The sequence below is a fragment of the Ursus maritimus genome, unplaced genomic scaffold, assembly GCF_017311325.1.
Source record: "Ursus maritimus isolate PB19 unplaced genomic scaffold, ASM1731132v1 scaffold_19, whole genome shotgun sequence".
NCBI lineage: Eukaryota > Metazoa > Chordata > Mammalia > Carnivora > Ursidae > Ursus > Ursus maritimus.
The window spans coordinates 45030241-45039340 of NW_024424341.1; the positions used below are offsets into that span (position 1 = coordinate 45030241).

General features: G+C 49.0%; 1 protein-coding gene across 3 annotated transcripts; it reads right to left on the reverse strand.

Moving 5' to 3' along the window:
• Positions 1-4781: 4781 nt before the first annotated feature.
• On the reverse strand, positions 4782-7673 carry FFAR2 (free fatty acid receptor 2). Of its 3 annotated transcripts, XM_008712101.2 has the most exons (3): positions 7030-7047; positions 6772-6860; positions 4782-6523 (listed from the first exon to the last, which is right to left on the reverse strand). In XM_008712101.2, exon 3 carries the CDS (start codon positions 6514-6516, stop codon positions 5527-5529), a length of 990 nt encoding a protein of 329 aa, XP_008710323.1. In that variant the 5' UTR covers positions 6517-6523; positions 6772-6860; positions 7030-7047; the 3' UTR covers positions 4782-5526. The 3 variants fall into 3 exon arrangements, with proteins under 3 accessions (XP_008710323.1, XP_008710322.1, XP_008710325.1); XM_008712100.2 differs by lacking the exons at positions 6772-6860; positions 7030-7047 and adding an exon at positions 7532-7673; XM_008712103.2 differs by lacking the exon at positions 6772-6860 and having other exon boundaries at positions 7030-7111.
• Between the last annotated feature and the right edge of the window lie 1427 nt (positions 7674-9100).

Below are 9100 nucleotides of genomic sequence, written 5' to 3' on the forward strand. Positions count from 1 at the left end.
TGTGTTTTTAGTACCCGGAACAGGGCTGACACATAGTAGGCCTCGGTACATATTTGTGGATTAACGAATGCCTACACCCATGAAAGGCAGAACGATGTAATGTCTTCTGTGACACTTCAGAGACTGTGGACTACAGTATGTGTGTATTGGCTTTTTATTTGAAACATCTAGATTTGAGAGCAGTATATTTACTTTCCTAACACTGTCTCCTTGAGGCTGATCCTAGTTTGGCCTCCCAGATGGCAGGGGACAACGTCTGGGGAAAGGGAACCTGAGATTTTGCTAGAGCTATGGGCAGCCCCTCCTTGGGTAAGCTGCTAGTGGACAGTCGACCGTGCCCCCCCTGCCCCCTCCCCCGCCCCGTGACCTCCCATCTTCTTCCTTACCAGACATTGAAACCTTTGCAAGTAGGTTACTGGACTGCCACTACTGAGGACTTCGAGATCTTTGGCCCAATTTCCTGGTCGAATGTGCAATTTGTAGATGAGAAATGTCCTCATTTCCTGTGACTAGAGAAAAAAATGAAAAAAAAAATGGGGCCAAAGTATTTAACCGCAGAAGGTAGAGAAAGCTGAAATAAAGGAGAACTGACAAAAACCTGGAGGTAAGGTGCAGGGAAGTCTAAGGGAGTGGTTGGAATCTTGGCTGTATGTTTTCCTTCAGACTCTCCCCAGGCCACCCACCCACCCCTGCCTTCTTGGACCAACGATCTCCACACACAACCCTACTATAGGAGAGCTCTGGCCATGTGGTCAGATGAGAATTTCTGAGGAAGGGGCACAACAGCATCTTTTCCAGAAAGAGGAAGTGAAATAGTCCATGCCAGGTTCCCCTTTCCTGCTGTCAGGCCCCCAAGTCAGGCTGAGCCAGCTCCCTCCACCCCTGTTTCCTGGTAGCAGCTCTAGGCTGCTGTCTGTGTTATTCATTAACTGGGCACTAATATTTCTGTTTACCCATCTGTCATCCTACAGGGGATTCAGAGAAGTCACACAATCTAACCAGTCACCCAGATCCTCTTGGATCAGGCCCAACGAGCCACATTTAGCCCATGTTTATTATGTCAAAAGTCCTTTGCCAGAGCCTTGTACTCAATGTAGCTAGGGAGAGATAAAGTTTTCTCAAATAGGATGTGATCTGTCTGCCAGTTGAGCTTATGTGCTGGGAGGTACGTCCAGTGATGTGCTTGAGCTGGCTTGCAAGAACTGATTATTAACATCACTTGCCAGACCCACGTTCAGTATCTTGATGTTGGTAGAAATCGGCCCTGGGTTGGGGGGAAGTGTGTACACCACAGAAATTGGCAAGTGCTACAAATCAGGGCTTCACTACCCCCCACACTGCTGTGACCCACTCCACCCTCCAACCAATCCCAAAACCTAGTCGTCAAACATTTTCTAGCACACACTAGGGACATCTGTTTATCAAATAGATGCATGATAACTTACAATGGCCTCCTCTTGGCTATTTGGTCCTTGGACAGCCAATTCTAATGAAAGAAGAAACAGCCCCCACTTTCAGGGAGCTACAGTCCAATGCAAACCCTGCATGCTTGCTGTGGTATGTTATGGTTCTTAGCTCTGTCATGCGCATTATCTCCTTGATCCTAACAACCATCTCCCTTCAGTGGTGGGCACAGATACTGGAGTGATTGACTTAAAATGGAAATCAGACCATTCAGCTCTCTTGCTTAAAAACCTTTGAATGGGGGCGCCTGGGTGGCACAGCGGTTAAGCGTCTGCCTTTGGCTCAGGGCGTGATCCCGGCATTATGGGATCGAGCCCCACATCAGGCTCCTCTGCTATGAGCCTGCTTCTTCCTCTCCCACTCCCCCTGCTTGTGTTCCCTCTCTCGCTGGCTGTCTCTATCTCTGTCGAATAAATAAATAAAATCTTTAAAAAAAAAAAACTTTGAATGGCTTCCAAAGCTCTTAGAATAAATTCAGACTTCTATTTATGGCCTAAAGGTTTGCGTGGTCTGGTCCCTCCTGACCCCTTGACCTCATCTTCCATGGCTCTCTTCCCAGGTCACTGCATTCCAGCCCATTGGCTCTCAAAGTGTGGTCATGGCCACCAGCATCAGTATCACTTAGGATTGTTGGAACTACAAACTCTTGGGTCCCATCCCAGACCTACTCATTCTGAAACTGTGGGGAGGGAAGATAGTAATCTGCTTCAGCAAACTCTCCACATGATTCTCATAGATGCCCAAGTTTGTAGACCACTGCTCTAGCCCCACACTGGCCTTCTCTCAGCCTTTGGGAAGCTAAGGTTTTCTCCCTCTTCCCTCTCTTTGCATCAGTTCTTGTTTCTGAAATGCTCTTCCCATGGGCCTTTGTATGGCAACTGCTTCTCGTCATTCAGGTCCCCGCCGAACATCACTGACTCAGGAGAATCTTCTAAACTCCCTTAACCTCTCATTATACTTTCTCCCATGTCCCTATTTTAGTCCAGTTGCAAAAACCACTTGCCACATTCTGAAATTACCTTATTTGTTTACTTGTTTATTAACAATTTTTTCCCGGTAGTATGGAAGCCACAAGAGGGCAGGTACCTTGTCTGTTACGTCCTCTGTGTCCCTAGCCCTTGGAAAAGTACCTGGCTCGTAGTAGGTAACCAATACGTATTTGTTGAACAAATGAATTATTAATTTCCCAGTGAAGAAATGGGCTGTATACCAAGTGACTTGATACAGATCAACTACTTGTTAGTGAGTAGCATAAAGCTTCACCCTGAAAAATCTCAGACCAGGTCGGGAGATTTTCTTTCACCTTTGTGATTGGTAAGAGCAGCTGTGTCCCTGAAGCCCTACGAATCTCTGAGCTGGAAGGGATTTAGCAGTTAACTGGGTCGGCTCTTATCACATGTGTGAGTTTCCTCAATGTCCCAGGATGGGTGTTTTCTGTCTTCCACTTCAATATTCCTGGAACTGGGGAGTGACTACCTTGTTGAGTTAGCTTAGTTCCATTTAAACAGCCCTGACTGTTTGAGAGGCAGCTCCCTGCCCCTTCTGCCCATGGTCCTTGTTCTTCCCCGTGGAGCTACGTAGAATGCATCTGCCGTGACATGGACCTCACCTCGGTTCAGCCATGTATCCAGCATTCTCTTACTTGCTTCTCATGAGTCAATGAGAAAAGCAGGCACTTTGGAGAAAGGCAGACCTGGATTCATACTTCCTCTCACTTGTTGACCTTGGAAATCTCCTTGAATCATCTTAGGCTACTTCTCTGGAACAGTGCCTGGCTTTTATTACATGTCACTGTCATCAATCATCATTGTCATTATATGGTTTTAAATCTCCAAAACATTTTGGTTAATTCTTCTCTTTGGATTGATTCCTTGAGTTAATGTCTTTCTTTCTTTTTCTTTTTTTTTTTAAGATTTTATTTTTAAGTTATGTCCACGCCCAGTGTGGGGCTCAGACTTACAACTCTGGGATCAAGAGTCACATACTCTATGACTGAGCCACCCAGGCACCCCCGAGTTAATGTCTTTTTAAAAATGTGCTGCTCATGGGGCACCTGAGTGGCTCAGTTGGTTGAGTGTCTGACTCTTGGTTTCAGCTCACATTGTGATTTTTCATGGGTTGTGGGATCCTCAGCCTTCTCGCTTAGCGGGGAGTCTGCTTGAAAGATTCTCTCCCTTTGCCCCCCCTCACTCATTCCCTCCCCCCATCCCCCCAACTCTCTTTCAGAGCAAATCTTTTTTAAAAAAATGTGCAGTTCAGATTCTTTTTTTTTAAAAGATTTTATTTATTTATTTGACAGAGAGAGATAGCCAGCGAGAGAGGGAACAGAAGCAGGGAGAGTGGGAGAGGAAGAAGCAGGCTCCTAGCAAAGGAGCCTGATGTGGGGCTCGATCCCAGAACACCGGTATCTCGCCCTGAGCTGAAGGCAGACGCTTAACGACTGCGCCACCCAGGTGCCCCTGCAGTTCAGATTCTGAACTTGCTACTGATTAAGACCTCAGTGAAGTGGGATTATCTTTGATTTGTTTAGACTCTATTTCTCTTAATGGCACCAAAATCAAATTAGCTTTTTGGAAAGGTATAATACATCCCAGATATACAGTCAGCAGAAAATCCCAGATTTCTTTCTTACATATTACTGTCAAACCATCCTATATAGTCGGCTCTCTAATATGTGATTTCCATCATTTTAAATTTCTACTTACTATATTTCCTTTAACCGGGGGTATATCTGTGTTTTGATTGGGTTGCTATCTTAGAGCTAAGTGTTACTGTAAAATTTTTTAGCAATAATATATGTACAGTCTGACTGGAACTTCAGAATAACCCTGGGAGGCATACATCATCCTCATGATTATGGTTCGGGAATAGAGGCTGGAGGTCGGGACTTGCTCAAGGCCATCCAGCTAGGAAGCTAGGGGTCCTTATTGCAGAGAAATGGGATTGGGCAGGCAGGCAGGATACAAAGTAGGCGATGAAATGATAGGATAGGAGTTCCTGGGACAGAAACTTTTGACAGTAGGAAAACTCTGCAGGTTTCTAAGTGGGAGGGTCATGTGTTTTAGGCCCCTGAGATACACCTGATAACCTTAAGTCAGGATTCACCCCACATCCCCTTTCTAAGTCCCTGTCTCTGTTCATCAATGGAAACAGGATTCCACCGGCCCCCTCCCTAACTCCAATCATTATATCCTGACCTTAAAATACTTCCGTGGTTTCACAGGCATCACCCTCCCCCTGTGCTGCTGAGTCAGCTTCTTCATTGCATTCCACCCTCCCCGAGCTTGCAGAAAAGCACAGAAATTGTGGACACTTGCTTTAGAGTTATACTGTCTTTATTTTCAATCTGCCAGACCAGGTTGTCTACTCCTGTGCTGGTCAGTGTTGACCTCTGACTGATGGGTGCCAGGCTGTGTCCTGACCCAGGTGGGGGTGCCACGGAGGAGAAGACGAGACCCAGACTTCAGGCAGGTTTAATACAGGGAGACAAGATACACACATGGAGATGACTGGAGCATACTTACAAAGCAACAGGTCAAAGCGATACAGTGCAAACCTAGATGATTAGAAGTCACAGTTCCCGGTCCTCCCTCTCAGTCCTCTTGACTCATTGTCTTCCCGAGTCTCCTTTGACCTCAGTTGGTAGTCTCTTCCATCTCTTTCCCATTGTCTCCTTTCTAGTATCAATAGCTAGACCAGTGTCTAGGAGTTGTTTCCAAGCATGTAGCAGGATTGCTTTAGGACTCTGCTTCAGACTGATCACCCCCAGCTATCAGCTATCTCACAAGGGCTGAATTTGTATTAGCTACATTGCTTCTGAAACCCTGGTCTGAGAGTGCTTCTATGCCTAACCATTTCTTCTCTTGTCCTGGAGCTGTGCTCCTTCGGGACGAAAACTTCAGTCAGGAAGGGATACCAAGCCGCTGAGAGAGATTTTTACAGCCCCGGTAGTGGATTGGTCTGAGGATTTCTGACCCTGGGACAGGAACACTGATGTTCCCCCTCTCCCAGCCTGCTCAATGTCTGTGTCACCCAGAGTGCCTCCAAAGGTCCAGGACACCACTAGTCCGTGGTGAAGTCAGAGCTCGGAGCTCCCTCTGCTTGACTCACACCTCTGTCCGCATTTGTCCCCTCTCCTGTCTCTCGGCCTCTGCGCCCCAACAGGGAGGAGCTCTGATGTCTCAGAATCTGCAGCCCCTTTCCAAAGGCTCTGCGCACAGCTGATGAAGAGAAATAGAAAAGCAGGGGGTCCAGACTGGCATTGAGGGAACTGAGCACCACGGCTTCAGCCCTCCATGGGGGGCTCTTCTTCGTGTAAAACCCCACCAGGTGGGAAATGTTGTAAGGCCCGAAGCACACCAGGAAATTGAGGAGTGTCACGACAGCCAGCCCTACAGCTCTACGCCGCCTCTGAGCCCCCACATGGGGCTGGGTGAGCATGATCCACACGAAGCGCCAGTAGCAGAAGATGGTGATCACCATGGGGACGAAGAACAGGAAGAGGCACAGCTCTAGCCTCACAGGGAGCACCACGTCCAGCTGAGTGTCGGTGAAGTTCTCGTAGCAGGTGACTTCGTTGCTATTCGTGGTATTCTGGGTTGGTTTCCAGTACTGACCGATGATCACGATAGTGCAGTGACCAAAGGACATGATCCAGGCCACCACGGCAGCGATCACTCCATACACAGGCTTGCGGGACAGCTTGTACTGCACGGGGAAGGCCACTCCCAGGTAGCGCTCGATGCTGATGCCCGCCAGGAGCCACGTGCTGCAGTAGATGCTGCTGTAGAAGCCGAAACCCGTGAGGGCACAGACTAACTCGGACAGGTACCAGTGGAAGTCGTTCGCAGCCTCAATCATCTTGAAGGGCAGCAGCAGCAGCAGCAGGAGGTCCGCCAACGTCAGGCTGAGCAGGAGGATGTGGACAGGGGCAGGGTGGGGCTGGCGGACCCGTCCCACGAAGGCCCGTAGCGCCAGGAGGTTGGCAGGGAGACCAGTGAGGAAGATGGCGATGTAGGCCGTGAGGATGAGGGAGTTGCGCCAGTTTGTCATGATGGCTCTGGAAGAGGTTGAGAAAGGACAGGGTCAGGAGGTCCCACTCCCAGCCTGCACCCCCCCGACACCGGTTCAGTATGGGGACATCCTCCCTGGTGCTCTCCCCTTCCCAGGCCAAAGCTTTCTGCTGCCGTGGCGGCTTGCTCATGCCACCTGCCAGAACTGCCCAGAGCAATTATTGACTTTGCCTGGGGCGGGATATTAAGCAGTAGTTATTACGTTTGCCATCATGTGTCTCTGGGGGGAACCAACCCTTGGCTTTCTCCTTCTCTCCTCACAGATACAGGAAGTTACTGTTATCAGCTTCCACCTTTCCTTAAGTTCTTTCCTCAGTCAGAGATCTACGGAGAGAAAAGGCAAGGCTCATCTCACAAGGGGAGGGCTGTGAGCTGTCTCTCGGGAACACGCAGGCCAGGAAAACCCAGGCCGTAAGACCCAGTGCCGGCTCTCCACAGGACCCCGCCACACGCCCAGGAAGCAGGTGCCTGACCCCCCAACCCTTCCCCCTACCTCGTCTTCCTCTCCTTTTGCAGAACACAGATTCTCCTCGGCCTTTTTCTCCCCTGACCAATGCCAGGCTCTGGGACTATTACTGAAAAAAGGAAGCTAATGAGGTGTAGGGGAGGGGTCGTGGGGAGGAAGGGTGAGCCTGTATTATCTTTTGGGGCTTGTGCCCTAAAAGATGTTAGGGCATATTCAAGAAAGCCCACAGGCAGCAGCTGGCTCCAGAGCCCAGTGTTTTGGCTATCAACAGAAGAACTCTTAACGAGGTCACTCAGTTTCCACTTGGCTTGTAACCCTTGCTGCCCAAACACAGCCTGGCCCCTCCATCCTCTCTCTGGGCTTGAGGTCCCGATCTGTTTTCCTCGATCCCACATCCACTGGCTCCTGCCTCCAGGTATGAGCCTCACAGCCAGTTTCTCAGACTTCCGGCAGCCCCCCAGCACCTCCCCCTCCACTCCAGATCCTAGCATCACTTCCCAGAGCACAAGCACTGAGCCAGCTGCCTTGCCTTGTCTTCCGTCCAGAGAGATGGCTTCTTGGGATTAGTCCTGAAGGGAGGTCTGAAAGCTTCTGGAAAAGAGGAACAGGGCTTTAGCCACTGCTGCTGCCCATTTCACACAGGAAAAAATTGTAAGGAACCTGCTGGTAGAAAGCTTTTATACTAGCACAAGTCATGTGACCAGAGAGAGGAAGGTCAGTAATTGAACACTATCTCCTCTCAAACCTGAAGGATGGGGCGCCCGCCAGCATCTTCTTTCTCCCCCCGGAGATCCTCACTCTGACTTCCAAACCCAGCTTCTCTGTCCCTAGGTCTGGAATTATTGTTTCATTCCCAGGCATTTTTCCCGTTTCTCAAGTCTGATGATCTGATCTTCTCTTTTCTAGGCAATGTCTTTTATAATTCTTCTCATTTTCGGAAAAGAAGTTTCCTCCTTCCTTTTAGTTTTCAATTTTTTCTTTCCTGTCTGGTCTTCTGTCCTCTGCCCCCAACAGGTTTCTTTTGCCATCTTGATTGAGACAGATACTGGTTCCACTTAGCCTTAGTCTTGTTCTGGTGGAAGTAGCATGGGATTTAGAGTCATGCAGATGTGGGCTCAAACCCAAGTCCCTTCCCTCGGACCTTGGGGCAGATGAATTTCCTGAATTTTAGCTTCCTTTTCGGTCAAGTGAGGATAGGAATACTTACCTCCCAGGGTTTTGGTGAGGCATGGATGAGATAGCATGTATAAAGCGTATGGGCTAGTGCTGAGCACTGAGTGGGCGCCCAGAAGTGGAAGCCTGCTGGCAGTTTGGGAGAGAGTCAGACACTTGGCAAAATATCCAGATGCTGAGGGCCCCGACATGCCGTCTGACTTAGGGGAGTGTCAGGGATTCAGGAGCGTGCCTGTGCGGCCCTTTACTGGGGAGTTGTGCTCAGGCTCCCACATCTTTCCCCCATGTGTTCCCTCTCCTTGTGGGGTGGGTCCAACCTCTGAGCCACCCTTGTTGCTTGCTCACTTTTCCCCCTCTATGGAGCTCCAGGTTAGAAGCTCCTCCATTCCTGTCCAAATACACACATCTGAGGAAACAAAGTCAGAACACCTTTTCCTCTCGACCTGGGGAATGGGTCTTCTGTGGCCTGATCCCTGCTCTCAGAATACTTTCCCCGGGACTTATACTCACCCCCTGTTGTTTGCTGAGTCAGTCATTTCCTCAGTCAGTCATTAGTCTTGTAGCCCAGAACCCCGAGGTCCAGGGATCTTAATATTTAGCTTTTCTTTCTCTTCAGCTCTATCCTCCACTAGAACCAAGGAGTTTGATCTTTGCATTTATCTCTTTCTCCCAGCACACACATGCACTTCCCAGGTAAACAGGGGGAAACTAAGGAAAAGACCATTCTCTGTTGCTTGTTACTGAATATATTTGTGTCATTTTGCTTTTATGATTTTCTGTAACTGTTCATGAGGATCTAGATTTAACGACCAAGCAGAAACTTCTGGCACACAGGTGTTGAGGACTAGGACTGCTGCTTTATCTCTGCCTGTCCTTCCCCTGCCCTGTGCCTTTCTCCTGTTACTGATGTTGAAGGGGCCCCAGT

What these genes read in the sequence shown, in the direction of transcription:
- FFAR2 (XM_008712100.2), bottom strand. Translation starts at nt 6,516, where the DNA reads ATGACAAACTGGCGCAACTCCCTCATCCTCACGGCCTACATCGCCATC.